General features: G+C 49.3%; 1 protein-coding gene across 1 annotated transcript; it reads right to left on the bottom strand.

The window, feature by feature from the left end:
- Positions 1-9815: 9815 nt before the first annotated feature.
- INSM1 (INSM transcriptional repressor 1) lies at positions 9816-11954 on the bottom strand. Its single transcript, XM_057529671.1, has one exon. It carries the CDS (start codon positions 11952-11954, stop codon positions 10410-10412), a length of 1545 nt encoding a protein of 514 aa, XP_057385654.1. The 3' UTR covers positions 9816-10409.
- Between the last annotated feature and the right edge of the window lie 2011 nt (positions 11955-13965).

Below are 13965 nucleotides of genomic sequence, written 5' to 3'. Positions count from 1 at the left end.
AGTGATAAGGGCTCAATGACTTTTCACGGATAGTATTGTTACAAATCAATCCATCATTAGTCAGGGTTAGTGGCCTCTGGTTAAGACTTCAAGCCGTCAACTCTTCTCAGGCCAAACTTCCTGTTGGCGGCAACAGCTGGGAACACTCTGTGTGTGATGGAGACCCCCGAACTCCACCAGCGCACATTAAACACCAGCAGGCACACAGGCCCCCGGGGATCTTGTGAAACTGCAGATTCTTCTCATCTGGTAGGTCTGCAGTGCAGTCTGCAATTCTGCATTTCTAACCAGCCCCCAGGGATACAGATGCTACAGGTTGGTGGCCCACACTTTGAGTAACAAGGCTCTGAAAAATACATGCTAGGAAAGTACAAGTTCTCCATTGTTGTTGCCATAATTGACTCACTTGTGAGACTGGGTCAGAAACCTGCCCTAGAAAAAATTTCAAGAAGAGATTGGGAACTTCTTTTTTAAATTTTTTTTAAATTGAAGTATAGTTGATTTACAATATTGTGTTAATTACTGCTGTACAGCAAAGTGATTCAGTTATACATATATATGCATACTTTTAAAAAATATTCTTTTCCATTATGGTTTATCATAGGATATTGAATACAGTTCCCTGTGCTGTACAGTAGGACCTTGTTGTTTATCCATCTTATATGTACTAGTTTTGCATCTGCTCATCCCAAACTCACACTCCATCCCTGCCTGCCCCCACCCTTCGGCAAACACAAGTCTGTTCTCTACGTCTGTGAGTCTGTTTCTGTTTTGTAGATAGGTTCATTTGGGTCAGATTTTAGATTCCACATATAAGTGATATTGTACAGTATTTGTCTTTCTCTTTCTGACTTAATTCGCTTAGTATGATAATCTCCAGGTCCATCCATGTTGCTGCAAATGGCGTTATTTTGTTCTTTTTTATGGCTGAGTAATATTGCATTACTGTACATCTTTTTTCCCATTCATCTGTTGATGGACATTTAGGTTGTTTTCATGTCTTGGCTATTGTGAATAGTGCTGCTATGAACATAGGGAGTGCATGTATCTTTTTGAATTATAGTTTTGTCCAGATATATGCCCAGGAGTGGGATTGCTGGATCTTATGTTAATTCTGTTTTTAGTTTTCTGAGGAACCTCCATACTGTTTCCACAGTGGCTGCACCAACTTGCATTCTAGGTTGAAAACTTCAAGTCAGAGCTGACTTCTCCCTGCTGGACATTGATCTACATGCCCCCAATGCTCAAATATTTGCACAGTTGAATGAGGTCAGGAGATGTCAGAAAGGTGCTTGTTGCTTTTGAATTCATATTATTTTAAAACTGATCAATGCTGAATTAAAGTTGTCTTCTCTTTATTTTTTTTTTCCACACACACACACACACACACTGTATTTTATTTTTACAAGAGATAAATAGACTGACACCAAGCATTGTACATGGATGACCACAACAAAAGCAACAATGATTGCAATTACCAAACATGAAACACACTCATACTATGTCATAATATTGACATTCAGTCCAGTAATCCTCCACTGTAACAGCTCCTTTACTTTGCAGTGAAAATTGATTTGTATATTCTTTGCCTCTGAGTCCTTGTGGGATTTTTTTTTTTTAATTCAGACAGAAAGTCACAAAAATTATACTCATCCTCATCAGTTCACTCAGTCCCATGTAATTAATTTTTTTTTTTCATCTTGATCTTTTGTTAGCACTTTTATGAGTTCATCAGTTTTTCATTAGAGTTCTGAAAATGCTTATTCATTCAGTTCAGCAGTACAGTCAGTTACCAGAAACCTGTACTTGTCAGAGTCTTTTCCATGAATTTCTTGAAGATGAAACCCTTTTATAGGAACATATTTGCAAAATCATCAGAGTACACCCAGAACTGTCTGTAAATGACAAAAGACTTAAAAATGACCACGGTTAAAGATTTGATGAAAGTTCATAATAATGCAGTTGACAAGAAAATTAGTTATTTCTGAGATATACATTTTAAAGTAATAACTAGGATTATTACTTATAACATTATACCAGAACATATAAGATTTTTAGAAGTTTCCTGTAATGTCTGAAACATTTATATTAACATATTTCCATACATATTTCCATACAAATACAAATATAAGATTTTTAGAAATTTCATGTAATGTCTGAAACATTTATATTAACATATTTCCATACATATTTCCATACAAATACAAATATAAGATTTTTAGAAATTTCATGTAATGTCTGAAACATTTATATTAACATATTTCCATACAAATAACCCAATGAAAGTTTAGTATTAGTTGTTTTGTTTGTTTTTTTATACTGCAGGTTCTTATTAGGCATCAGTTTTATACACATCAGTGTATACATGTCAATCCCAATCGCCCAATTCAGCACACCACCATCCCCACCTCACCGCAGTTTTCCCCCCTTGGTGTCCATATGTCCATTCTCTACATCTGTGTCTCAACTTCTGCCCTGCAAACTGGCTCATCTGTACCATTTTTCTAGGTTCCACATACATGCATTAATATACGATATTTGTTATTCTCTTTCTGACTTACTTCACTCTGTATGACAGTCTCTAGATCCATCCACGTCTCAACAAATGACTCAATTTCGTTCCTTTTTATGGTTGAGTAATATTCCATTGTATTGTCTTCTCTTTAATTCAATTGTTAAGCTAATAGTTACCAAAAGTCCTTGAAAGGTTAAGTAGAACCATGCAAACTTGTTGATATTAAACTTTTCATTTTACCTATAAAAATGGCAATCTCTTACGATTCAACTGAACAGTTGCGATTTCACTTGGTAAATGCAGCCACTGTTGCAGTGAAGAAAACAACGTTCAAACCAGGAGACGAGCTGCTTCTTCCATTTAGATTTCTGTGAACGGCCTAACAGGTTGGAAGTTGTTCCTATTGCCTGAGAGCCGCTGCAGTTGACATGACAGACAGTATGAATAACACCATTTGGAGGCAGCTTCCTGCCTAGCTAACATTCTCATTTAAATGATCAGGGCTTTTTTTTTTTTTTTTTTTTTTCTGCGGTGGGAGGAGGGGGAAGGAGATCAGGGCTTTTAAAGTGGTGCCTGAGACGGTAACACCTGTGAAAATCCGTAGGACTCAGTTTTGCAATTTTCAGGAGTATGTGTGCTGAGTCCTGGAGTTTGTGGCACTCAACACACAACTGAGAAAAGCACAGGTTTTCCTAAGGACCAAGTTTCCATCTCATCAAGGGCAGGAATGTGGGCGATCTATACAATATTTTCTTTAAATCTGCATGATCTATAAAACCACACGGTTTTATTGTCTAGCCCTGAGGCTCGGTAAACTTTTTCTATAAAGGGCCCAATAATAAATATTTTAGGTTTTGTGGGCCATATAATTTCTACGTTCATGACTAAATTCTGCCACTTCGGTATGAAAGTAGCCATAGACAGTAAGTAAGTAAATGCGCGTGGCTATGCTCCAATAAAACTTTATTTATAAAATCAGGCTCAGGTCTAGATTTGGCCATGGGCCACAGTTAGCCAACCTCTGCTTTAGCCTTTTCTCTTACAATGATAGAGATGGTGAAATACTGCAATGGTGGCAATAATTCTGGATTCTCAGGATAAGCTTAGAAGATAAAATCACAGTTGCTGCAACAAAGAAGGCCAGATGGTATAATATGTGGTTAATTATATTTTGGGTTCTCTTTAATATCGATTATCACATTTTGAAAATACAAAGGGGAATGTTCATGATTTTCTCTATGGTTAACAGAGCAAAAAGTTTTGGGTATGCAAATCTGAAATCTTAATTATGTAATAAGTGTTTCACTAAAATGATTTAAAATTTTCAGGTGAAAACCTTCAAGAAGATATCAAGGATAATAATAGTGTTCAAAGGATCAATAAAGGTCTTCTTTTCAAGAGGTGAATGAAAAAAGAGTATGTTCCTTTGTGGTGTAAAATATTTGATGGGCTCTAAGATGATTCTGTTCAGATTTAGACACCCAGAGATGGCGATTCGTCCATCTCCTTTTATGCCTGACAGTTCTCAATCACATCATTCTCATGTACCTTATTCCTGTCGGTTTCTGCCTATCACCTAATAATAACCCCTTTGTAGCTGTATTCTAAAATGGTAAAGACTCATCTTACATAATACAGTAGGACAGATCGCAGTAGAAAAGAATGGCCATCCATTGGTGTTACGAGCTTTTCAACAACAATATTGTACACGTGTGTTTCAGCCCAAGTTCCCCAGGCTTTTCTGTCCTTTGTGTTCAGAGGAAATTCTAGCCTAATTTTCTTTCTCCCGTAGAAAGAGCGTCCTGTGAAGCCTTCCGTGCCCTGACGCCTCCTCTGTCTCCTATCAGATCCCACAGACAATAACATCCTGGCTCACTCAGTCCATCCCGTCACCGTCAGGTGTGACCGTCACCTGGCTGTGGTGTTTGAGAAGGGGCATTGCATCGGGGCTCCTATCCTGAACAACAGATGGAGCAGATGTTGTCTTCAAATACAAGGGCCTTCTTTGATGAGTGAAGGAAGAGAGGGGTGGATTCAGGGGGAAGTTTCTGCCGTTACTGTTTCCCCTGGGGCGATGATCAGTCTACTAGTTTAAGCCAAGTGGAGGGAACAGTGAACACCTGGGTTCTGATGAAGGGAAGGCACTACAGGTGAACCATGAATGCAAATGGTGTGGACAAGCTTCTTATAGACGTTGGTGGAAATGCACAGCGTGAGTATGACGTGTGAAGCACTGGATCTCAATAATCATGCCCTTGAATGTGCTCTGACTGGTGGTAAACACTGTACAGGTATCATTTCAGTATGGAGGATATTCTAAGACCGGTTTATCTCAGGAGTGTGAGCTTGTGCGATGCGCTAAATAAAAAACATGGATATTGATGCTTTGGGTGGAAACGCCACCAGGAAGACCATACAGTCTAGAAATCTTCAAACAAGACAAATATGAACAAGTTTACCCCACAAGCCATCTGCTTACCATATATGCTGCCAGAGGAAGCATGCCTGTCCTCAACATTCCACTTTCCAGATGCGATAGAACAAACCCACAATAATAAAAAGTGTGTCGCAGACAAATGATGACAGCTGGGGTTTAAGAGATGAAGGGATGTGTATTTGGGTCAGTGAAAATATGGTAACTGACTTCAAATCAGATGCTCAAAAATGTTCAGTGATTCTAAGAAGCATATCAGGCCTTCATGATGCCCCAAAACCAGTGGGGAGTGGTCAACGTGGGAGCCAAGGTGTTTCTCTCACGCAACCCTGAGAAATCAGTTCCCCTTCACCAGGAAGGTCCGTCATACCTCCCATCAGGCTCGGTCACTTTCGAGACCCAGTCTGGCTTGTGATAATTACCCCTGCAGTTCCTCCTAACTGTCCAGAGAAACAGGACACATTTGTCTTCGGAAAATCCTCGAGTGGGAAATTGCCTTGATGACACCAAAACCTGTAGCTGGTTGTTTGCACAAGGCAAGGAGATGCTGCTGAATCCACCGGAAATTATTTAGGTTTCCTTAGCAACCTCAGGAGTTCCCTAGTTCTCCTGGTGAAAAAAGATTTCCCTCTTCCTGGAAATCCTTGGGCAGGTGGGTGCTCTCTCCTCTGGCCCCTTCTTCCTGTGGACTCAAGGTCCCTGGCCTCGCCAGGGAGCCGTGGTCGACTGAGGGGCTGGGGGGATGGGAGAAAGTGCCAGGACGAGGAGCAGCCCTTCAGAGGGTGGCCTTCTCATCTGGGTGTCTGGGACTACTTCTTTCTCCTAGGGCCACTTGGTGGGGACATTCTTGTGAGTCCTGTGACCTGGCTTCACATCTGAACTGCTCTCTGTGATGCTGACGGGCCTGATAGAGCCGGTTACCATATTACAATGCAGGAGTGTTGCATATCCCAGCCTTTCCCCATGAGTATGGGTTGTTTGATGCTGCAGGTTGGTCATAAAGACACACTAAGCTTCACCATATAAGATATGTATAACTTGAAGATGATTTGGCTGCTTCTTTCTCCACCCAATGGGATTCTCAGGCTCTTACTTTCAGGTTATATTGCCAAAACATGATTTGGATGTTTCCAGGATTTAGGATTAGAATCCTAAGTGTCTCTGGACCGCCATATTGTACTCCATGGCTTGGTCCCACCTCGGCAGTCCAATGGAACCAACATCCTTGCTTGGTGCTGTTCAGTTGGTCCTCTCACTCTGGCGTGTTTTGCTACCTCGTGGGTCTCTCTCTACAAGTCAGTTTCTTGCTTGATCTTCTCTAAATCCCACAGCATGGGCTTTTAACTGCCAAACACACAGCTTTCTCTAGCCTAGCCACCAAAAGACCGTAACTTAACCTGGCCCTGTAACAGGCTACATGGGTGGCACACACACAGTATGTGTGGATGACAATCTGACCCCATACACTAGGGTCTATTTGGCAGAAAACTTCTCCACAAGACCAAAACGTCCCTTCTGCAAAAAGATAGCAAGTTCTGCTCAAAGCCTGCCTGCCACAGGCCAGTGGGTTTATAACTAATCCTAAATACCATAGGACACTTTCCCCGGATGGAGCTTTTCTCCTACCTGCTCCCTTTGGGGTCCCGACTGCCTTTCCTCTCACAGTCTAGGAAGTCCTCTCCAGTGTCTCACCGTGTCTCCCAGAAGCCCATTCCCTCTGGTTTAGAGATGAGGAGACAGGCCTGCAGGAAGCCCTGGAGTTGCCCAAGCTACTTCTAGACCTTTCCCTTCCTCAAGATATTTGGTGGGTGAAGAATTCCTAGGAAGTCATATAGGACTGTTAAGAGATTCTTCTGCTTCCTTAGACTTGGAGACGTTGTGGATGGCTGTGGAATGAAGTCCAAGGGGATGGAGGGGTGGCTGGTGGAAGGAGACGGCTGTCCCAGGGAGCCTCCTGCAGAGCAATGGTGGCACGTGAGGACCGGGCCCCTCACCGGCAGCCTCTGGGCGCAGACACGCTAGGCAAGAGGAGCCCGGTGACTGGCATTGCCCGGCCCAACCTTGTGCACCCAGGTCTCTGCAGAGCACCCCAGTATACCCACATGTGCCACCGAGGGGCCAGATTGCAGCCAGCCTCCAGCCTTGTTCTGCTCTGCACCACGACGCTGTCATCATGTGCAGCTGTTGAGGTTGGGCCTCGCTCCACGTGCTCACATGTCACCCTGGCGCGGCTGCCCCCACCATGTGACCTGGGCTCCCAGAATGAAGCCAAAGGGCCCAGGGATCACCTGTAGTGATGGTGCTACACGGAAGGAACAGCGCCCCCCAGGGTAGGCCTCGGACCCCGCCCCCCTTGCCCAGGCTGAACTCAGTGCAAAATGTCCCCGCGTGGCTGGTTTCCACCCCGTGGGCATCCAAGTTTGGAGCAGCCTCAGACGCAGGGGAATGTCCTCCGCATCCTTTGCACACTTGTGAAGAAGGTGGGTGCATTTCCACTTGATAGTTTATAATAGGAGCTCTTGGGAACTTATTATCCAGGGAGGGAGAAAAAAAGAGAGAGAGAGTCTGATTTCTTTCCTGTGGAATATTCTGCTGACTCACATTGCATTACTTTGAAACAAATTGACCAAGGTTTTCTATTTCTTCTATACTTTTTAGTCACCTTCAATGTGCTCCCTTCACTATATGATTTCACTTAGTATCTCACATAAATGAAATTTTGGTTTCTTTTCGAGAAAACGTATATTTGGTCAATCGAAATAAATTTCCACAGGGGATGAAAGAGCACATTTGCAAACAACCAAATGTTATTGACCATCATGAAGATGGACATTAGGGTTTACGATTTATGATTATGGACAAGAAAAAGTAAGCCAAACATAGATGCCAAGACGACATCCCTGCAGGCCAACCACCAGGTTTTTAAGGATACTTTTTATTGGCATAGAGCATACGTTGACCCTCAGGATGCAGGATCTTTTATTGTGAGGTGTAATTCAGAGAGAACCTTTTAAAAGTCTCACATTATTGTTGCTTAGAGGGAGCAATCATCAGGCCACAAATCTGAGTTCTTCTTTCATTCCAACTTTTCAGGATGTTATAAACACAGCTTTGTCCCTATGCTTTCATGTTGTGCTGCACCAAGCTTCTGTCTTCTTGTATTTTCCAAACTGGTAAATAATAAAAGTAATAAGAGGAGGGGCAGTTTGTCCTGGAGGCAACTTACCTGTGCTGGCTGCTCCTTTATTGTTATTGAGTCTATTTCAAGACCCTCACAAAGGGAGGAATACTCCACCATCCTGACAGCTGAGCCTTTTAGTAAACCCTTTCCCACATAAAACTTTAGGCTCAAAATCTGAAAACAATCTCTTTCGTCACATTTTCCTTCCTAGTTTCTCACGTACTGCCCTTCCCACCATCACGCCAGCTACACCTTTTGGAAATGCAGCTCCTACTGTACAGATTTCTAAAATCCCTTTGCTGGGCAAATCTTAGATTTAGTGTGCCACAGGAGAAAAGCAGCAAACACACACCAGGAAGGGAAGGGTGTGCACAATTGTGATGTTTAGCTCGGCTCCGTGATCAAGTGTTTCAAAGGCAGAGGAAAACAACTCAAAATATTAACTGGTGAGTGTCAGGATTGTTCTTCAAAGAGCTTTGTGACACATAACGGAAAACACTGTAATTACCGTTATTAAATTTAATACCCCAAACAAATGGTGTTCCATTTTTTTCCCCAAAAATGGACTGCTACCTGATTGGAAAATTATTTCTGAGCCCTTACCCCAAACCCAGTTGCTTAACTTCTGTTGCATCCAAATGAGAATTGGTCTGCTTCCCTTATTTTGAAAATCTGACCATAAAATCGTTTCTACTTTCTCCTAGTTGTTACTTAAGGATCAGAAATTACCCATTTTACTTGAGGAATTACGGTTACACTGAGCCCCAAACTGTCAGGAAATAAAGGATCTGCTAAATTAAAGTGGTGTTCTTATATCCCCTTGATTAAAAGGATAGGTTTGTGTGGACATTTATCTAGATTTCTCTGAAAAAGATCTGCACAGCTTCCCTTCTAACCCCCACCTTCCAGTACATTCCTAAGGACCCCTAACAAGCCTTTGGCTCCAGTTTAGCTGTTTTGAGCCTATACCCTTGAAGTGCCAGAAGGGCAGAATCTGGCAGCTCAGGCTCAGCTCTAAAAATCCACTATCCTAGTGATGGTGGTGGGTTTTCTTAATAAACAATAGACACACATTTAAGAAATCATTGGAAGCTCTATTTTAAATCCTTGTGGAAACCACATGATGCAGAAATAAGTCCACCTTACTTTGACTTTGAAAATATTTTATTTGAATAGTAAATAGTTATACAGTTGAAACAGTTCTATTGAAGCTTTCTATAAATAGCTAACAATTAAGAAAATAATGTATGTAGAAAAGAGATTGCATTTAAAAGTAAGAGCTGTCGTTTGTACGAGGGCCCTGGGGGCGCTCCAAGCAGAATAAAATGGTAGGTTGTCTGTAATTCGCTCAGATAGGTATAAAAGTTAAAACTTTTAACAGATCCCTTTAGAAAAAGGCTCTCTTCTAAAATGCACAGTGAAATGTCAAGAGTGGCGGGGGGGGGGGCGGGAAGCGCACCAAAAAAAATCTGCAATCAAATAATATCATAATCTTCATAATTAATATAAATAAATAAAGAATAAATAACAATTACTCATAAATCAACATATACATTTAGAGGGAACTCATATAGTCCTACCTCAACAAAGATGATCAAACCGAAAAGTCTTACGTGAAATATTGAGGCAGTTTCTACAGCATCTTCTGAAAATTCCCTTCCCTCCCCCCCCCAAAACAATCCCAAACAGACAACAGTTCAAGGCATTTGTGGCTAGACTAAAGAAAACTCTTTTTTAAGCAATTTGATTTGTTCACATACAAAAAGGTAAAGCCAGACTCCAGCAGTTCACAAGCCATAATAAAGCTAATCGTGTGGGAAGTTCAATTTACAGCCTGTGAAATATAAAGGCATTTATTCCTCAAGATTCACCCAAAACAACCCGTACGCTACATACATAGAGAGCAGAGATTGGTAGGCGAGAGCAAACCGCGTTTCTAGACCATGAACACAGAGAATACTAGCAAGAAAAACATCTCCCCTCCAAGGGGAGGCTTCCAACCACGAGACAAACGCGTACAGCTTTTCTCCCTTGTACAGAAAGAGACTGGCTCCTGTTGCGCCATGGGGGGGAAGGGGACACAACGCAAAGGGGGCGAGGGGTCCAAAAGGAGTCACAACGAGAGGATCGGGGTTACCGTCACGCTACACCGAGAGAAGCGGAGACGACACTTTCACCGGGGGTGGGTGCCCCTGGCGCGGACGCGGGGTCGGGGCGCGCTCTCTTCGTGGGTCTCCAAGCGAAGGCACGGTTCGGGGGGCCGGGGTGGAGGGCGCGCTCTAGCAGGCCGGACGCACGGGCACCTGCAGGAGGATCACTTGTCTGTTCTCGGATGGGTGGCACTTGTTGATGTGCCGCGTGAGGCCGGGCGAGCTGTAGAAGGTGGCCGGGCAGTACTTGCAGGGGAACACCTGGGCGGCGTGCAGCAGGCGCAGGTGGCGCTCCTGGGCGCCCTTGCTGGGGAACGTCTCCCCGCACACTGGGCACAGGTGGCACTCGGCGGACGCACTCAGGCCCAGCACACCGGCCGCCTCGCCGTCGCCGGCCGCCTCCTGGGGCGCCTTCTCGTCGGGCCCGGGGTACAAGGCCAGTAGGTCCTCGGCGGGGGGCGCCGGCGGCGCGCCCTTGGCTTGCAGCGCCTGGTGGTGCGCCAGCAGGTGCTTGCGCAGATAGGCCTGGCGGCGGAACTTCTTGGCGCAGTGGTGGCACTCGTAGAGCCCGTCCTCCGAGCCCGACTCGGACACGCCGCCGGGGCTCGGCGTGTCGCGGTCGCTGCCGCCGCCCGTCGCCTCCCGCGCCTCAGCCCTGGCAGCGGTTTCGGGCTCGGACGCGCGGGCGGCGGCGGGCGCAGGCCGCGGTTTGTGCCAGCGGCGGTGCGAGGCCAGGTTGGCCGGGCAGCTGAAGACCTTGGCGCACTCGGGGCAGCGGTACTCCACGCGCACGATGCGCGAGCACTTGTGCTGCGCCAGCGCAAACGGGTCGGCGTACTCCTCCTTGCAGAGCTGGCAGATGAACTCGCCCAGCGGCCGCGCCGCGCTCCCCGCGCGGCCCCGCGGCGCCTCCACCGGGCCTTCCTTGATCTTGAGCCCCAGCACGGGCGACGTGGTCACCTCGTCCTCGAAGTGCAGCTTGCGGATGGCTTTGGGCTTCTTGGCGCCTGGGGCCTTGGCTACCTTGGCGGGCGGCTCGGCGGCGGCGGCGGCGGGGGGCGCGGGTCGCTTGCCTGGGGGCCGCAGGGAGGCGGCGGGGGGTAGCGGGGGGCCGGGCCCCGGGCCGCGGGCCGCCTCGGCGCCCGCGGAGAACGCCGTGCCCATCTTCAGCTCGGCGGGCGCGAAGAGCAGCGGGTCGCCGCCGCAGGTGCCGCCGCCGCCCGCGCCATTGGCCCCGCCGCCGCCGCCGCCTCCAACGAGCAGCGCGGCGGGCGTGGGGAAGGACTCGGCCGAGACGGGCGAGCCGAGGTTGAAGCTGCGCTCGAAGTACTTGTGCTTCTCGTGCTCGCGGCTCACGGGCCGCGTGGGGCTGTAGAGCGGCGCGGGGTGCGCGGCCTCGGGGTTGCCGAAGTGCGCGGCCCGCGGCCCCGGCGGGGGTGGCGGCGGGCCCGGCGCGCAGGCGAGCGCGGCGGCGAGCGCCGCATGGGCGCGCTCGGCGGGCGGCGGCGGCGGTGGCAGAGGGCCCGGCCCGGGGCTCGGCGCCGGGGGCGAGGCGCGGGCTCCCCCGCAGCCCGGCGAGAGCAGCAGCGCGCGGTCGCCGTCCTCGCCGCCGCGGACCCGGTAGGACACGGGCGTGGACTTCTTGCTGCGCTTCACCAGGAAGCCGCGGGGCATGTTGGCGCGGCGCGAGGGCGAGGGCGAGGCGCTGGCTCGGTCCCACCTTCGCGCTCGGCCCTGGCGGCCCTCAGTGCCCCCGACCCATGGCCCGGGCGCGGCGGCGACGGCGGCGGAACTCGCGTGGCGCCGGCGGCGGCTCCGCTCGGCTCTGCGCCCTGCACGCGCGTCCCTGTCCCCGGGCCCGGGAGCCGCTCCCTTTTAACTGGGGGAGGGGGCCATTGTTCTCGCCTCCCGCTTCCCCCGGAGCCAATCAGCGCGCCCGCAGCTCCTCCGCCCGGTCGGGTTGGGAGGGCGACGCGGCGGCCAAGAGGGGGCCGGGACTCGGGGGTCGCCCGGTAGGTGCGGCAGATGTACCTGAGGGCGCGGGGCCCCCGCGCGCGCCTCGCCGCCGCCCCGCCCGGCGCCACCGCCCCGCCCGGCCCAGGCACACGCCCGGCCCCGCCTCCCTTCACGGTCTGCTGCTCCTCTATGGGGAGGCGCACGTGCCTGGGCTTTGTGTCTCTCCTCCCGGGGGCGCGGAGCCGCCAAATGGGCCCGTCCATCAGCACGACAATGCTCGCCCCCCTCCCGTGCTGGGATTACCCGCGGGTCGCGAGCAAAATAGCAACAAAGGAGAAGAATGGCCCCAAATATGTCAGGAGGGTTCAATCCGCGAGCCGAAGCGGAGGGGGAAGTCGTGCTCGCTGATTGGGTAGGGGCGGCGGTGGGCAGCAGCAGGCGCGGGGGAGATCTGAGCTAGGCGGCCGGGGCGGGAGAGGGGTTGGGGGAGGCGCAGGAACTCCTCCTGGTGTTTGGGAAATAATTCGGAATCGAAAATAGCTGCAAAGCCCGGGCCGCCCAGAGCCCCGCCCGGGCCTCGGACTGATGGGCCGGGGGACCCAGGGTCTAAGCGAAAATGGGACCCTGGAGTTCCAAGTTTGGGTGGAGGGTCTGGACTTCTGGCTGCAGCTGAGGGCGATGTTTGTGTCCGCAGCCACCGCGCACTCTCGGGCCTCGGGAAGGTTTCTCTCGAGTTTGAGAAACAGTTGGCACCTCACTTCTTCAATCGCCAGCAGACGCAGCGCTGGATGGGGGAGGGGGCAGGCTGGGCTGTGTTCCAAAAACCTTGAATTTCTGAACTTTTTTTTTTTTTAAGTTCCCGGAGGCTCCGGGATTGGCATCGTTGGAGGGGCCCGGTCCAGGCTGCTCGGAGCCTCCGCGTCGCCCAGGGCCAGATTGATTCGGGTGGACTTGGCCAAAGCCCGAAACGCGCGGCCAGCCGCGTGCGCCCCAGTGAAGTTGGTTTCCGCTCTCCTTGCGCGGCCTCATGCATTTTCATTTCGAGCGGGCATTTTGTCTGTCGGTTGACATCAGATGCTAAATCAAGGGCTCCAATCAAGGCGCTGCGGAATAAAGGGGCCGCCTGTCTGGGCGCGGGGCCCCCCGGAGCCGTGCCCCCTTCACCTTTGTGAAGGAAATTAACCTCCCGCTATTGAGCGCCGGTCGCGGCCAATCTGGACTCAAAAGAGGCGCGTGCTGCCGGCCGGGGGGAGAGGGGGGCAATCTGTCCTCTGAGGCAGGCTGTGGCCTCGGAGAGGACAGGCCGCCTCCCCCTGCCCCCCCCCCCACGGTGCCACCAGGAAAAAACAACAGTGAAAATCCACCCCCCCCCCCCAGCCCCGCCACCCCGATTGGACCCCAGACCGGGCCCTTTGCCTCCAACCTCTTCCCAGCCCTGCCCCAAGGAAACACAAAAGGCAGAATCTCCGGGGGACGGGGGCAGAACCCCAAGGGTGCGTAGTGGCCCTGATCGCCCATCACTAGGGAACAAATTGCAAAACCACAGAAAATGTCAAATGTTGTGAAGAAAATGTCACTTTATTGAAAGATAAGGAAACGGACACTTTTCTGAAAAGCTCTGTGCTCTCAGATAGACTCTGCTGAGTTTTGCTTACGTTTGATTCCACTGAAGGTATTTCATTGTTTTGGATTTTCCCTGTGAAAATACCCTGGCGTGGAAATGAAAGAT

Source organism: Balaenoptera acutorostrata, chromosome 15 (genome assembly GCF_949987535.1).
Source record: "Balaenoptera acutorostrata chromosome 15, mBalAcu1.1, whole genome shotgun sequence".
Lineage (NCBI taxonomy): Eukaryota > Metazoa > Chordata > Mammalia > Artiodactyla > Balaenopteridae > Balaenoptera > Balaenoptera acutorostrata.
The sequence above is the reverse complement of the archived record's forward strand: the minus strand, read 5'-3'. Positions and strand labels throughout refer to the sequence as shown.